Source organism: Bactrocera dorsalis, chromosome 1 (assembly GCF_023373825.1).
Source record: "Bactrocera dorsalis isolate Fly_Bdor chromosome 1, ASM2337382v1, whole genome shotgun sequence".
Classification (NCBI taxonomy): Eukaryota; Metazoa; Arthropoda; class Insecta; order Diptera; family Tephritidae; genus Bactrocera; species Bactrocera dorsalis.
Genome location: NC_064303.1, coordinates 94,688,431 through 94,706,624, shown reverse-complemented (window position 1 = coordinate 94,706,624; position 18,194 = coordinate 94,688,431). Strand labels below are relative to the sequence as shown.

Here is an 18,194-nt window from a genome sequence, read left to right as displayed (position 1 = left end):
GGGGTCACAAAGCATCTGGGTTTCAGCTCTGAATTGAGCTCCAAATCTGACTCTCTATTCTTTGACTGACAATACCTTGGATTTCTTGTCTTTGGTAGACCGGGCCATCAAGACTCATGCATGCGATACATGAGTCTTTAGTTTCATACCTAAGAGTGTCACAAAGCACCGGGTTTTCAGTTGTCCAAAAGGGACTCTATTCTCTGACTGATGTTATCTTGGATTTCTTGTTTTTGGTAGGCCGTGCAATCAAGACTCATACATGCGATACATGAGAGTCTCTGGTTTCATACCTAAGGGATCACAAATCATCTGGGTTTCAGCTGTCCAAACTCTTGAAAATCTTCACAAAAAAGATCCTTCGAAAGTCTTCAGAAAATTTTAAACAAAAGCTCGTTTGAAAGTTCCTAGGACTTTGAAGCAGGATTTGACAGGACACTAGAGTCCATCGAAACTACTAAGAACAACTGATCTTTTTAAGATTGCACAACAATATGATAACCCAATAGACCCTTGTCTTCGCTAAAGTTATTTCCAATCACCACAAGCCACTACTAACCTTTAACACTTTCATCGTCTCATTGGAACTACTGCGACTCTTCCACACAATAAGGAACACCATTAAGCCGAAGAAGCCGCTAAGCGTTGCGGCAATACGTACACCAGTCATCACGTCATAAGTGGCATAGAATTCTTCCTGTTCAATTCTACGCTCGGCCAGACTTTTATTGTGTCGTCCACTGCCCGTGAAGATTCTGTGACGCCCATTGAAGCCGTTGAATACGGAAGCGGTACTATGTAAAATAGATAAATAGTTAAATGCAAAGTTAATAAATGCTCTCGTCATATGTATTTACCCAGTCGTTGTATTCGTGACGGCGGGTAAGGCGCTATGCCCATTAGTTGTAAACTGTTTATCGGGTATAGTGCCGTTACTGTGTAGAGGAGGAGTGTCATTAAATGCAGTGAGTGGCATTGCCAGTTTGTCCGACATATCCGTTGCGGCCAAACGTGCTGGCTTACCGCCATAGATAATGTTATTGGCATTCGTTGTGGTTTTTATTGTTGCGCTTGCCGCAGCAGTTGATTTGGAAGCCTTTGAAGTGGAAGAACTCGTTGCTCTAGATGACCTTGAAGTGTCTGTTGATGTTGTTGATGCTACCGACGACGAGGCAACGGCACGTCGTGTAATTTTTGCCATTTCTAAATAGACATGTTCTGTAAAAAGAAAAAGATAAACAGTGTTTAATGTGGGAAGATATGAATATGATATATTGGTTAAGGAAAGTAAAATCGAATAAGTGAATATGGGAACTTCGGAGTAATAGTTTCAAACATTCGCTACAGAGTTTTTATATAGGTTTCTTTAAATAGGTCGTTCTAAACAGCTATTTAAACGATATTTTGTCGATTATTTTTTAGTAAAAAGAAGTTCATCATGAAATTTGAGGTTATATTTATCCTATATGGGTAGAATATGTCCCGTTTTTTTGATGATAAGTGTCACTTTTAAGGTGATTTCATATTGTCACTCTCCTCATCTGTATTGGCAAGAAACTGGAACAGTCAAGGACATTTCACAAGAACATTTTCACAAGCTTCTCTTGAGGTGAATTTATCAGCAAAAAAATTATTCGCCAGAGACAGCAACACACAGTAATCACATGGTGTGAGTTGGGGATAATTAAATGGGTGCATAAAAAGCTCCCAAACGGGCTCCCGAAGTTTCTGCCGAGTTACGATCGTTGTGTGTGTCCTGGAATTGTCCTGATGGCACATAATTCATCTTCTATTGGTCAAAGTTGTTTTCCAGACAGTCTAATTATTGGCGGTACGGGTCCCTATTAAGAGCCTCACCGTAAGGGAGCACCTCATAGTAGAGGTCACCATTTGTGCTGGCGTATCTCGATTCGATCACGTACATTTTATCCAAAAAAAATTTAACATGTATCAGAACTCATAAAAATCAACAAGAAAAGCACTTTTCATGCATTACACTTTAAGTATAAGGAAAAAACTTTGAAAAAGTTAATTAGAAAGTGTTGAAGCAGTATGAACGCTGCAAACAAACGCTCTTTCCACCGCTAAACTTTTCATGATACCCACACATTGTTTTAATTTTTGCTCAGTCACGTACATACGTACTTACCTATATACTATAAGTATGTATGTAAGTACATATAAGCTATGACATTATTTACCTCATCTTGCTTAGTTGGCGACAAGTGTTTTGTGGCAAGAACAATTAAAGATGTAGCTAGTTGCTTATATGGATGTCTGTATACAGGGTACCACCGTTATGAAGTGGTTACCAAATATAATTTTTTTCATTACATAATAAATTCTGAATTCCTTAAAATTGAAAAGAATTTTCTTACATTATCATTTTAATTACTAACATTACTACTTTGATTACTTAAATTGCCATTTTGATTATAAACATTACCAGTTTTATAATGACATTGCCACTTTGATTTTCTGTTTCATTACTTAAATTACATATTTGATTACTTACGTTGACGCTTTTATTACTTACTAGCGATCCTTACTTACTTACATCACCACTTTGATTACTAATATATCTCTTGGATTACTAACATTACCACTTTTATACTTACATTACCATTTTTATTACTGGCATTGCCACTTTAATTTTTATTTTTTCTTTGATAACTTACATTACCATTTTAATTATTTACATTACTACCTTAATTACTCACATTACCACTTTGATTACTTGTCTTGTTACTCTGGTTAATTACATTACTACCTTGATTACTTACATTAATACTTTCACTACTTACTTGACCATCTTACTTATATTACCAATCTTATTACTGTAATATTTCTTGGATTACAAACATTACCACTTTTGTACTTACATCACCACCATAATTTCTTGCATTACTACCTTAATTACATACTTTACCACTTTTATTATTGACATTGCCACTTTAATTTTGATTTTTTGTTTGATGATCATTTTAATTACCTATATTACCACTTTGATTACTCACATTACTACTTTGATTACTTACGTTACCACTTTGATTACTTGTCTTGTTACTATGATTACTTACATTACCGCCTTGATTACTTATATTTCCATCTTGATTACTCACATTACCACTTTAATTACTTACATTACCACCCTGATTACAAATATATCTCTTGGATTACTAACATTACCACTTCTATACATACATTACCGCCTTAATTACTTGCATTACTACTTAAATTACTTACATTACCACTTTTATAACTGACATTGCCACTTTAATTTTGATTTTTGTTTGATTACTTACATTACCATTTCGATTACTTACGTTACCACTTTGATTACTTACATTAGTACCATGATTACATATATTACCACATTGATTACTTACATTACCATCTCGATTACTTAAATTACCACTTTGATTACTTGCATTATAACTCTGACTACTAACATTACCACTTCAATTACCTTGACTTCCACCTTTCTTTTCGCACCTCATGTCTTGCAACAGAGAATCTATGTCACTTCGCTTAGTTTTTGGTGTTAAAGTAAACACACTTGGTGTCAAAACTGTCGCCTCTTATTAAGAAACTTTGAGCCGAGTACAATGCATGTCTGTGTACAGAAGTATCACATATACTCGTACAACGTTCATTGTCGGTTTGCGGGTCGTTATCAAGCGCCTTTGTGTGCCGAAACGAAGGTGCAACCAGAGAAAACAACAAAAAACCAAGCACGAGGTATTATTGTCAACGTCTCAGCTTGGAATTCAAAAGGTGTCTAAAAACCAGGTGCACGCATTCACATATGCATCTACGGATGCATCGTTTGTATGTGTATGTGTGTGTGTATCTATGAATAATTGCGTTTGTGTTTTTTGTATGCCCGTGTTTGCTTGGTTGGCCTTGTCTGCGCAACGGAAATTATACGAGACATAAACTTTTGAACGCTGTCAGCGTTTTGTAACACTTTTTTGTGGTCTCAAGTATTGTAGGGCAGTTGGGCGAAGAATTGCAAGCAAATTGAGAACAACTGGGTACATAGCGGTTTCGTTTGAAATGTTCATGAATATGTATAGGTGGAGGTTGTAGTTAAATAGTGAGAAGAAACTTTAAACACAGCATACGATGAAAGTATTTGCTAATTTTTTAGGGTACTTTAATAAGGACACAAGAAAGAGCTCATCCCTTTTTGTGGCGTATCGAACTGGACTTAGTCCAAGTAGAGTCTGAGGACTACTTTCGTAAACTTTGCTTCTCCTACAATCCCACAAAAAGTCGTTAGATGATCTTGAACGGATTTTTTGTTCCCTAATGGCAATTTTGTTTGATCTGTGTACCTTCTTTGTAAAATAATCAGAACTGAACTTTGACAAATTTTCGCAGCCCAAAAGAGCGTCACAGCTAATAGAGACTCACATGGTTTCCTCAGTTGTTTGCAATTTTTTTAGGTATATGATTGCTAGAGTCCTTACCGAATTTCCACAACCTGTTTTGTGGGCTATATGGCATGTCTTGGTGGAACTAAAGGTCGTCCACATCAACATCCTGCAATTCAAGCCCGTTTAACTCATTAAACATGGCTCTATAAAGTTTCACATTAACTCTAATATTATAGGCGGCTTCTTTCTTCTTTTTTATAAGGATTGTAGTCAGGACCGGGTACTGTGTCGAATACTCTCAGAGCTTAAGTGTTTTTATGTATTTGAACTATGTCAATGTCGTTGTATAACTCGTACAGCTTATCGTTCCGTCGAATGCGATATTCGTGGTTGCCAATGCGCAATGGACCATAAATCTTCCGCAAAACCTTTCTCCGGAAAACTCCAAAGGCCGACTCATCAGATGTTGTCATCGTCCATGCCTGTGCACTATACGATATAGCAGGACGAGGATGATGAGTGACTTGTGGAGTTTGGTCTTTGTTCGTCGAGAGAAGATTTCTTCTTCCCAATTGCCTACTCAATCTGATGTTGCACCTACTGGCAAGAGTTACTCAACCTTGGACAATTTCTGTATGTCTGGGCATCAGTCACTAGATCACCTCTGTGGCTTCTACAAGAGTATGCTCCGGTCTTGAAGCCTTCTCAAGCATTTCGGCCTCTTTTTTTTTGTGCAAATGCATTTCGCTTCCCTATTCAACTCTCAGTATCTATCCTATCCCGAACTCGGTATCTATCTTATCCCATCTCCGGAAAAGACATTGGCTCATTGAAAACTACATTTCTAAAAAAATAATTTTTGTTATCGGCGACTCTTAACCTCAAAATATTGTGAAATGCCTATTTTCCGCAAGCTATTGTGTATCAAACAACAAAAGTTAGTCTCACAATTAAAGCCAAAACAGAGTTGACAATAACAATACCGAAACTCAGGTATATGCAATAACCCAAAGAGGCGTGTAAAATCCGATTAACTCGTTGGCACGTCTACAATGGGAGACACGTAAGATATCCCGACTGGTGAATAATACGATAGCTTGTGCTCATGAGGTACGATTTTGCCTAAGTGTGAGCAAAGGTTTCACTTCCGCTTGTGCGCCTTCATTTTGCTCATAATTGTCGTCTATTCGAGAGAGTTTTCGTACGAAGGTATTTTTTTCGCATTTGACATTTTGATTTTATCGGCTTTTAATGCAGATATGTGGTGAACAGCTGCTAAGTAGCATTATTGCTTTAAAATTTTACAGTCAAAATGAAGTTGTTAGAGAAGAAAGAAAATGAAAGAGAGAAAAATAATTTGGAATCTGTAAAAGCTCGAAATATTAAAAGAAGGATGTTTATATAGATGAAGTTTAAAAAAATTCTACGAAAATAATGTGCCTTTAAATTAGGGATTTGTCACCCCTAAAGTTCATAAATTTGTCCTCTGTCGAGTCAAGCACAGCTTTTTTTTGCCAGAAAACTTCCGAATTCAATAAAAAAAAATCCTAGATTCAATTATAGAGAAATATCTTTTTATTTGGACCTATTTGACGGAAAAATATAATAGTTCTTGAAACAGCCATTGTAAGCTTGTTCTTGATACTTTTTTCTTACTGAATTCACCTTTCAATTTGAATATGTGAATATTTTTCATGTACGAAAAATGTATAAAAAAAGTTTAGTTATCTATTCGAATACATACATTCTAGTATTCTACCTCAAATGCAAAACTAAATAAGTAAGGAAGAGCAAAGATCGGGTGCGGCCGAACATTTTATACTCGTGCAACTTGCAAAGGTTAAGATTAGATTAGGTTGATTAGAAAAACGAAAATCATTATAAAATATATATTATAGTATATAAGAGTAAGGGTAAGATCGACCCGATTTTATCTATTTTCCCAATACCGAATATTATTAACATACCACATAATAAAAAAATGTTCTCTGGGTGTCATAAAGGACCTCACATACAAACATTTAAAGCAAAGTCAGTGAGATGTTCGGAAATCCTAATATTATTTATTTGGAGGCTGGGTTAAGTTTTCGCCCAATTTTATCTCAAATATAGGCCGAAAATCTTTATTTTAGGTACATGTTATACAGAGGTACTATTATCAGAAAAAGATTCTCTCTGAATTTCAATTGTATATCTACGAGATTTGACAATTAAGTAATGAGACTGATTTTACTGTCGCGATTGTGGTAAACCTGTGACCTTTTTCTTTTTCCGGCATTCCTCCTCTCTCCATTGATATATGTACCATCGCTCTAGATTGCTTAGTTCGCCTGCTGCGTCAAGTTGAGTAGACGTGTGTTTGTAGTGCTCGTCACGAAAATGAAAAAACGAAATCAAGAGCAACGCGTCGCGATAAAATTTTGCGCCAGATTGGGCGAAACAGCTTCGGAAACGTACGCTAAAATTGTAAGAGTGTATGTACACGCGGGTCTACTTTGAAGGGGATGGCAGAGTTGTAGAATAATTATACGGTTTAATTGTCATACGTAATGGCGTGGCAGTGGTCCGATTCGGTCCTTCCACGAATTCATACTTTTTTTTGCCAAGGAACATGCATACCAAGTTTCATCAAGATATCTCAATTTTTACTTAAGTTACATTTTGCAAGGATGGACGGAGAGACAGATAGTTACCCAGAATTCAACTCGTCTCGTGATCCTGATCATTTATATATACATAACCTATATCTATATCGATTAGTTTTAGATGATGCATAGAACCTTTTGGGAACAAAACTATTATACTCTGTAGCAACATGTTGCCAGAGTATAAAAATCGAGTAGAAAGTAAAATTCCAGCCATTTCCATAGAAGATTTTTTGAAGGTAAATCAATTGGTCCGAGATGATTGCTACTCTTGCCATTGTTATAAGTTAGTCATGCGTGCCGATGCGATGTACTGGTACATATACAAATATGCATAGGTATACATTTGTATATGTGTATGCAAAGCAGTCGTATCTGCATATGTATGTAAAATAAATAACATTTCTCACATGACGATGTGGTTTAAGAAGGTTGAGCGGCTTCAGTTCTTCAGTTCACAAACTGGTTGTTGTATGTTGTTTAAGATATCGACGTAAAATGCGCCAAGTCGATCCATACGCCAGTTCGAATTGCTGCGAACCTCGTCGAATCGACTCTCCACGGTCTTCATGCACACTTTCAGCTATGGCTGCTATTCTATTCGTTGGAATATTATCCAATAATGAATGCTGGGCCTCAAGATGGGTGATGGTGTTGCGAACAGTACGCTCAGTAGACCGATTATGTTTACAATACGTTGAGCTGAACTTGCGAAACACATTTTTTACATAACATGAATTTTCGTAATAATGTTGAACGATTTGAAAACTTTGTTCAGGCATAAGTCTTTCCATGATGAAATGTCAAAAAATCTTAAACACGAATAATATGACAGCTTGACACGACTCACGGGTGTTCTTTCAAGAAAAACGTACCTCTACTTGGATCATCCGTTATATATGTAATTTATGCATTTTTCTATTTACTACGTATAACGAATCACTTCAATTCCAAAGGTTTTCTTCAGTTCACCTCTCTTTCACGTGAATGGCAACACTTAATTGTTGATTGTGATCCTCATTTCCATTTTCATTGATGCAAGAAAATCAAGCGCAAAAATGTCAATGCATTCACAAGCTCATATCAGCATGAAATTAGAATTTATCTGATTACCTAAACTCAAGCATTCTTTGTTTGCAATCAGTATTCAACTCACATTTTCTATGGAGGTTTATCGTCATACAGTTACAATACACGTTTCACAGTGCGTTTTCACATTCGTTTAAGCGCAGGAAGTACTGCGTTGAGGACTCTTGTAGGCTGTTTGACGTGCTCGGTTGTAGTACACTTGTCTATGTCTAATCAAGTTTTATCAGTTCACTTCCAATTGATTGCACATTTGAATGAGAATGCTTGCGAACACGTGCGACATTTTTGTTTTGTGATAATTGTACAAAATTAAGGTTCATCTCTGCATACAAATGTTCACATCATACTTGAATTTGAATATGCTCATATACAGCTCATGGCATTAGTAGTGGATTTGGATACGTGAAGGATTTTTGGCAGGTTGTTTAGTTGAATGCAATAATGTCATATTTAGAAAGCTGCGCACGTAGCTTTAGTTAAACTAGCAATAATTAGAGGTACTTAAGGTTGAAGAGCTTTTCGCTAAAATATGTGACCTAAGAATCCACAATCTGGTTATAAAGATATAAATAATCGAAGTGTCTCTCTGCAGTATTCCTTTTCTTCTTTATTGAAGTTTAGCCAAGTTTACAACAGAGCCCCAGTTTTTCCTTTTCACTGTTTGTCACCAATTGGAGATTCCAAGGTAGCCAGTTCCTTCTCCACTTGGTCTTTCCAACGGAGTGAGGGCCTTCCTCCTTCGCTGCTTCCCCCGGCGGGTCCTACGTCGAATACTCTCAGAGCTTGGGTATTTTCATCCACTCGGACGACATGACCAAGCCAGCGTAGCCGTTGTCTTTTAATTCGCTGAACTATGTCAATATCGTCATATATCTCATACAGCTAATCGTTCCATCGAATGCGATATTTGCCGTGGCCAATGGGCAAAGGACCATAAATCTTCCGCATAACCTTTCTCTCGAAAACTCGCAACTCGTCGACTCATCAGTTGTTGTCATATTCCAAGCCCCTGCATCGTATGGCCGGACGAGGATAGTGAGTGCCTTGTACAATTTGGTCTTTCTTCGTCGAGAGAGGACTTTACTTCTCAATTACCTACTCAGTCCTAAGTAGCACCTGTTGGCAATTATTCTGCGTTGAATTTTGAGGCTTACGTTGTTTTTGGTGCTAGTACAGGTTCCAAGAAGATTACTTACGACTTCGAAGTTGTGGGTATCAACAGTGACGTAGGAGACAAGTCGCAAGTGCGACGGCTGTTTCATTACGAGATCCTACCTTCTCTATTCAGCTCTGCAGCTCGAATTATTTCCTCCTCGAGTAGATTGAAGAAGTCCCACGATAAGGAGACGCCTTGTCTGAAACCCCGTTTGGTATTGAAAAGCTCAGATACGTCTTTCCCGATTTTGACGAAGCTTTGGGTATTGCTCAACGTCAGCTTACACAGCCGTATTAATATTGCGGGGATACCAAATTCAAACATCGCGGCATAAAGGCAGCTGCTTTTCGTGAAGCCAAAAGCAGCTTTGAAATCGACGAAGATGTGACGTGTGTGGAACCTCTTTTCACGGGTCTTTTCCAAGATTTGGCGCATGGTGAATATCTGATCTGTTGTTGATTTTCTAGGCCTAAAGCCACACTGATAAAGTCCAATAAGTTTGTTGATGATGCGCTTCCACAGTACGTTCGATAGAACTTTATATACGATGTTGAGGAGGCTTATGCCACGATGATTGGCGCATATTGTGGGGTCTCCGTTTTGTGGATTGGGCAGGGCAGGCTTGAAATCCAATCGTCGGGCATGTTTCGGTCCGACCATATTCTACAAAGAAGCTCCTTTCGAATTCTTCGCCGCCGTGTTTGAATAGTTCGGCCGGCAATCATCGGCCCCCGCCGCATTGTTCAATCCATAATTTCTGTATGCTCTGAGCATCAGTTACTAGATCACCTTTAGGGGTTCTACAAAAGTATGCTTCGGTCTTGAAACTTTCTGTTAATCGCTGTCTCTTTTCGTAGAATTTTCGGGCATCATCCCTGTCGGCTAGCTTGTCAAGCTCTTTGTACTCTTGCATTTCGGCCTCTCTCCTTTTTTGTCTGCAAATGCGTCCCGCTTCCCTCTTCAACTCTCGGTATCTTTTCACTGAAACAATATTTATTGATGCGTTTGCTAAAATTGCCTCCTTACTTTGTTTGATTTATCAGCATTTTTGTGTCTATTTTTTCCTTGTTATTCCATTATTCCACTGCCTGCTCATATTTCACTTGGTGCCTTGCACATAGATCTGTTCTGATTGCATAGATGCCGCACCATCCCTAAGGTAGGATAATCACCCGCTTTCCTCGTCAATGTACCGTTTGCTGAAGTTTATTTTTTATGACTTTTATGACGCAAATCTCTCGGGAAACTTATGCGTGGCTGTCAGGCCCTCAACCCAGCGTGCAGCCCTTCGAGCCACCAGCCAACTTTGTTGTGACTTTAGGGAATGCGTCACGATGAAATCATTAAAATATGACACAATAAACAATAAAATCCATTGTGAAGGAAATGTAGAAAAATTAATGGTAAAGTTAGCGGTATGCGTGAGCGGATAAGCAGGCGGGAGTGGCGACTCAATACTTGCATATCTGCCTCATTAATACGCGCTGCAAAACTTTTTTATGATGAATAAATTGCACGAAAGCGATGGCGTATAATTAAATATGAAAAATACTTCAGCAGATACTTTTGATGGATTTTTAGTTGAGTCATTACACGCTGGATTGAGTTTAATAAGCCTATTAAAATTTTTATAGCCGATACGCGCGACCCATGTTTGGTATGAATAAAATATAGTGTTTAGCGGAAAAGGATGATATAATTTATAAAGCTTTCAAATTTCCGGTTTGATGAACACATATTTCGCCTTCTGACGAGAACGGATGGGAATGGGTAAAACGGCTTGCAAATTGAAAGCGTAAAAAAGAGGAAAACCAGAAAAAATTAAACAAAAATTAATTTTTTGTGTATTACTGCGAAACTTCCATTTGTTTTTGCAGTTCTAAGTACTTAAAAGTTTAATTTTGGTGGAGTATATGCCTCGTCTTACATATGATTTATCCCCTTGGAACGAAATGCCCGAACCGCTCAATTTTGCTATGTGTACTCATAGACTAAATTGCTCACTCACTCTCTGGAAATTTTTACATTGGTCTTCGATGATGCCGAGTATGGTTTCCAAACCCCGAGATCGCCAGTTGTGCTCTTCACATAATTCTCAACAATTGTCAGGACTGTCTAAAAAAAACCGTTTTGATCATTATTTATAAAGCTTTAAGAAACGCTGAATATGAACCCTAAACTTTGAAGACCTCTGTAGGGTATTTTAGACTTCAATACTAACTATTTTCGGCCTCTTCTATCACACTGAAAAATCTTTAGACGAGTAATTCAAGCGAAAGTGAAGAAAATATGTACCAGTGACCCCTTTTTCTTGCGCTGACTGGGCTTCCAGATAGTATTTATCGTTCAATTCCTCAAATATGATATAAAGTTAACTGAAATAACGCATATCCTCACACTCTGTATACGAAAATTGTAAAGGAAATGTACGAGGTTTGACAATTAAGTAATGAGACTTTTATTGCTTGTGGTAAACCTTGAAATTCCCTTTTTCTTTTTCCGGCATCCCTCTCCTCTCCATTGATATATACCATTGCTCTACCTTGTTTAGTTCGCCTGCCGCGTCAAGTTGAGTAAACGTATGTTTGTAGCGCTCATCACGATAATGGAAAAACGAAATCAAGAGCAACGCGTCGCGATAAAATTTTGCGCCAGATTGGGCGAAACAGCTTCGAAAACGTACGCTAAAATTATAAGAATGTATGGTGATAGTGCTCTTAGTCGTGCCTTAGCTCACAATGGTTGTCTCCGCGCGCCCCCGTCCGAAAAAGCTCGCATGAGCAAGTCGAAGGTGAAAACGATGATTATTGCCTTTTTTGATAGCCGTGGAATCGTCCACAAAGAATTCGTTCCAGCGGGGAAAACTGTGAATTAAGTTTACTCTTGCCAAGTACTCGAAAGATTGCGAAAACGAGTTAACAGGGTGCGCCCAGACATCGCTCGTAACTGGATCCTTCATCACGACAACGCGCCGTGCCACACCGCTCTCAGCGTGTCCCAGTATTTGGCCTCGAAAGGGATCGCCGTATCGTAACAGCCGCCTTATTCTCCCGACATGTCACCCTGTGACGTTTTTTCGTTTCCTAAAACAAAATCGGTGGTCAAAGGAACCCATTTTGTGTCGATTACGGACATACAGGCGGCCGTGACGAGGATACTCGCGGACATCCCAGTCGAAATGTTCCAGAAATGTTACGAAGCATGAAAAACGCGCTGGAATCGCTGTATACCTGCCCAAGGGGTCTACTTTGAGGGGATGGCAGAGTTGTAGAATAATTTTCAAATATACGGATTTTAGGGAATCAGTCTCATTACTTAATTGTCATACCTCGTATGCATTAAAAGATGGTGGTTCATATATAATTAGTCATGAGTTCGTGAAGCATGATAGCTTATCTAAAGATATGGGGGAAATAAACACGTCTTGTCTAGAAGGTTACACCAATTGTCATATATTGGTTAGATGGTTGTGTTATAACGGTTTTTTCAATGGGGACGCTATAAAAGTAGACCGATAGGGGCAGCAAACCATTTTTTTCCGCTCTTTTGACATTTTTCTTCAGTAAGATTTGAAATTTTATCATGGACAGTTATACGCTCCAACAAAGAGATTAAAATTTATTACCGAAATTCGTTCAATTTATGGTCGTCATAAAGGTCTTGTCAGATCAACAACACCTCCATCGCCGATACGGTCAAATCGGTCAAACCAGGCCACTAACTGCTACCACATCCACCGTATTTTCCAGATTTGGCCAGGCGCGACTACTTTTGTTTACAGATTTGAAAATGTCTCTCGCTAGCAGAATATGTATTTTGTACGGATTAAAAAAGTTGTAGCTTAGCTGGGATGTGTATCGATCTAAAAGGAGTCTATACTGACTAATTAATCGCCATTTGAACTAAATTATATCTGCTAAGCTGAGTACTTGTCGTACTGGCCACGAACTAATGAAGTTTCCTAGATTACTTACAATTCCTCACAAAGTGCCGCCATGGAGTCTAAATAACCTTTACTAAATTGATTGAACCTTAGAATGTGAAGTGGAAATGAGAAAATAATTCTCTACCATCTCATCGTTATTTCATTAAAACTTAGTCACAGCTTATCGCTTGAATGACCTGATATGCTATCTCATGGTCAAATTCTAATTTTTGCTGGATCACTTAAATTTGTTTAAATTTCCCTTGCTGCTAGCCAGGCTGACCCCTAGACACACGAAGTTCTATGTACATATGCAAATTGCATACTTTTATGTATATTCGTTTCTATATATGTACATATATACGGTTGTCACCGTTAACCCTAAGTCCATTTGAGTGTTCGCAATAATTGTCCGCAATGAGCTGATCATTTGTTGTCTACAAACGTCCTCTGGGGTCGACGCTGTGGTGAAATATATACGTCACGGCTATGCTTATCAGCATTACCATTACCCCACATTCCCACACAAATACATGCAACTTCATACATAATATTCTATGACTACAAAATTAAAATTTCGTTACGCTCTCTACTGTCCGTTGCTTCCTCTGTGCCGGTGGCGGCGATGGCCTCTATGTGGACACCACTTTTAATTGGCGGTTTGTGGAGAACGTGTCGACATTTTGTGCTTGCCTTATGCAAGTTTCAAGTGGGATTAAACCAATTAAGTAATTATTGCTTCATAAATATGTAATGAACTAAATTACAAATACACAAACAACAAAGGCAATACTTAAATATACATACATTTGTAAGCAAATGTAATGCCGACTACAATTGTCTTCCGTTTGTTTCCTTCCGTTGAGTGTTGTCGAGTGTATTTGTTATGCAAATATTTTTGGAATTTCCTCCAGTTCTCAGATTAGCAATTCATAAATGTAGTTAAATTGAATGTAAGTTGTGGATTAGTGAGTGCTTCGAATGAATGGAAGATTAGCGGTGGGAAATTAGATGAGAACACGTAATAGTTATTAAAGAAATAAACTTTTCTTCTGATTCTTATTTAATGCTATTTGTTTTTAGGCTGCTCTGGATTTGGGGTCGACTTTATGCTTTCACTCAAGTGGAATTAAGAAACAATTGTTTATTAAGATTTTTATATTAATTTTGATCGTTGGTATTGCAGCTGTATATATAGTGGTCTGATCTCAGAAATTTTTTCGGAGAGTGTATCGTTGTTTTGAACAATAATCTGTGCCCAATTTCGTGAACATATTTTCCAATAAAATATTTTTCCATAAAGAGACAGGATTTCGTTCGATCAGTTCGTGAAATAAAAAAGGTTTCCATACAAGAACTGGAGTTTGATCGATCAGTTTGTATGGTCACCACGGGCACGATTGCAGAAGTCCATATGCTGAATCCAATTTTTGACGGTTTTCATGCATAAATGGGCCGATACTGCTGCTCACGTTCGATATTCGTACGAAGTTCGTCAATCGTCGCTGGCTTGTTGGCATAAACCATAGTTTTGACCTGGTCCCACAGGAAATAGTCTAACGGCGTCAAATCATACGACTAAGGTGGCCAATTGACTGAGCAGTTTCGTGGGATAACACGTACCAAACTTGGTTTTCAATACATCGACTGTGACATTCGCTGTATGGCTTGAGGCGCCGTCCTGTTGGAACCACATATTGTCCAAGTCCATATCATCCAATTCGTGCCAAAAATATTCGGTTATAATTGAGCGGTAACGATTCCCATTCATTGAAACGTGCCGCTCTTGATCATCACGTCTCAATGACGCTGACATTACAATGACGCCGCCAGCCCATAAACTGCACCAAACCGTATTTTTTTCGGAATGCGATGGTGACTCATGGAGTACGTGTGAATTACTGCCTGATCAATAGTGCATATTTTGCTTATTGACGAAGCCATTCAGTCAGAAATAAGCTAAAGATGATTTTTCTTTGAAAATCCGGATCATTTTCATGTTGTTCCTCAGCCCAATTCACGAACATACGACGATCCTGGTACTCAAGCGGCTTCAGTTCTTGGATAAATTTGATCTTGTAAGGATGTAGGCCAAGATCTTTTCACAAAATTCGCCATAACGATATCACAGAGATGCCCAATGCTGGAGAACGACGTGTGAGAGACTGATTTGGGTCATCCTGAATGGATGCGCTAGCGGCAGATATTCTCGACACCACGGGCACCTCTTTGTCTCACTGACACGGGAACATTTTGTGCTGTGCCTGTGGATTTAAAATTTTCCACTAGATTCGCAATTGTAGATCAGACAGGATGGTTATGACGACCATAAATTGGAATTATATATAGTCCTTATAGTTGAGGTAACTGACTCCGAATTTCATTAGTAAATTTGAATAATTTCGACTCGTTGTTGGATCGTATATTTTTCCATGATGAAATGGCAAACCTTACTGAAGAGATATGAAAAAAAAAATATGGCGTCTACTATTGTAGCGTCTCTATTAAAAAATCCGTTATTTTAGCCCATATTAATCGTATTTGTATATTGCCTTTCATTTATGACGTCATCTTCTCTGTTATTTACCTCATTACGTTATTCCAGAGGAGATACTGCATATCTAAGTTTCAGGGAATTGATTTAATTTCTGCATTTCCTTCAACATAGTTAATGAATATTTTATTTGGCAACACCTTACTTAATCTATGTAATTTGATATCAGAACAAAAAATATTTTAACTAAGCTTTCAAAGTGAAAGCGCTAAATGCTGTAATAGAACTGACAATCATAAAAATCAAACACCATTTCACGATTGCACAATCGCGATATAATAATAGCACTTGCTTTCAATGCTATTATTATAAATAGAACAGAATATATTTAATGTAAAAGCGCAAACAATCAAAACCTCTTATTTACTCCATTTAATGCCCACCATTCACAGCAAACAGTCAACTGTTTGTATATTCAGTTGATTTTCGGCAACAAAAACGCCTATTTCACTGGCTGTAACAATGCTTAATCTCGGCATTATGGAAATCCGAACGCTAATGCCAGATATCAGCTATAACGCCTCAATGCGTTCGAGCAAAATAATAGTGAAATGAGCACAAACTCGCTTCTTTTCCATATCCATTTATTTGCATTATTTTTATTACTTCTGCTCTCGCTGGATTATCTTTGTTCGCCGCTCACTTACTTCTTGCTCTCGAGCGCTTTTATTTATTTAGTGTTTTTTTCATGTTTTTGTTTTTTGACAACAATTCCCTGCAGGCAGTGAGCCACAAACCGGCAATAGCAATAGAAATGCCAAAGTTGCGTATACGCCCCAGCGTCTGCGCTCATGAAAATTTTATTTAAATTTATTGTGACATTATCCCGTGTGCGTTAGTCGGTGGAAATGGCACGGCGCTTGCAAAGTTAGAGCGGCAGATAAAATAAATTGGTCTAGACACTGGTTGCTTGTCTATTACTACAAGTATTTAAGTAATGTGGTCAGGATTGGCAAGCACACGGCAGCGGCTCAATGTGTGTGATGGAACGCTTAAATTGATTTTTGTAGTTTTTCACACTTTAGGTCGTTGTGTTAGAAAAAGTGCTGATTTCGGCATAAATTTATACATTTTTCTCTTTTATGAGAATAAGTTCGAATATTGTATAGCATGGAATTCGAACGCCACAGAACTAGCTAAAATTAACTTGAATAACTAAAACTTATTTGAATATCCAAATCGTCAACTAAAATGCAAAGTAACGTAACATCGTTTTTTTTTTAAGTTTAGAGATGAAAGAAAAACGTTATAACAGAAACCACTTAGAAACAAAATTTGAGTTTTGGTTATAAAACGGTTATTTATTGGTTATAGAATGGTTATTTATTGGTTATAGAATGGTTATATAATGGTTATATATTGGTAATATAATGGTTACATATTGGTTATTTAATGGTTATATAATGGTTATATATTGGTTATAGAATGGTTACATATTGGTTATATATTCGTTATATATTGGTTATATCTGCCACATATTTGTCAGCTGATATAGTTAATCTTAAGCAATATAAAACTCAATTTCGATTATTGATGATACGTGTTTTTGCAGTTTACGTGATGATAACGGGTGATTTTTTTGAGGTTAGGATTTTCATGCATTAGTATTTGACAGATCACGTGGGATTTCAGACATGGTGTCAAAGAGAAAGATGCTCAGTATGCTTTGACATTTCATCATGAATAGACTTACTAACGAGCAACGCTTGCAAATCATTGAATTTTATTACCAAAATCAGTGTTCGGTTCGAAATGTGTTTCGCGCTTTTTTATCGACAAATTTTGTTCAGCGATGAGGCTCATTTCTGGTTGAATGGCTACGTAAATAAGCAAAATTGCCGCATTTGGGGTGAAGAGCAACCAGAAGCCGTTCAAGAACTGCCCATGCATCCCGAAAAATGCACTGTTTGGTGTGGTTTGTACGCTGGTGGAATCATTGGACCGTATTTTTTCAAAGATGCTGTTGGACGCAACGTTACGGTGAATGGCGATCGCTATCGTTCGATGCTAACAAACTTTTTGTTGCCAAAAATGGAAGAACTGAACTTGGTTGACATGTGGTTTCAACAAGATGGCGCTACATGCCACACAGCTCGCGATTCTATGGCCATTTTGAGGGAAAACTTCGGACAACAATTCATCTCAAGAAATGGACCCGTAAGTTGGCCACCAAGATCATGCGATTTAACGCCTTTAGACTATTTTTGTGGGGCTACGTCAAGTCTAAAGTCTACAGAAATAAGCCAGCAACTATTCCAGCTTTGGAAGACAACATTTCCGAAGAAATTCGGGCTATTCCGGCCGAAATGCTCGAAAAAGTTGCCCAAAATTGGACTTTCCGAATGGACCACCTAAGACGCAGCCGCGGTCAACATTTAAATGAAATTATCTTAAAAAAGTAAATGTCATGAACCAATCTAACGTTTCAAATAAAGAACCGATG

The 18,194-nt window shown here is 37.8% G+C and overlaps 1 protein-coding gene across 2 annotated transcripts in view; it reads right to left on the bottom strand.

Annotated features, from left to right (window-relative positions):
• The window catches only part of LOC105233649 (uncharacterized), a 175,400-nt gene that overhangs the window by 3,929 nt on the left and 153,277 nt on the right, over nt 1–18,194 (bottom strand). For both annotated transcript variants that reach the window (XM_049446695.1, XM_049446696.1), the window contains 2 exons: nt 858–1,218; nt 560–794 (listed from right to left, as the gene is read on the bottom strand). In XM_049446695.1, coding sequence (XP_049302652.1) covers nt 560–794; nt 858–1,201 — 579 coding nt within the window. In that variant the 5' untranslated portion in view covers nt 1,202–1,218. The remainder of the gene's footprint in view (nt 1–559; nt 795–857; nt 1,219–18,194) is intronic.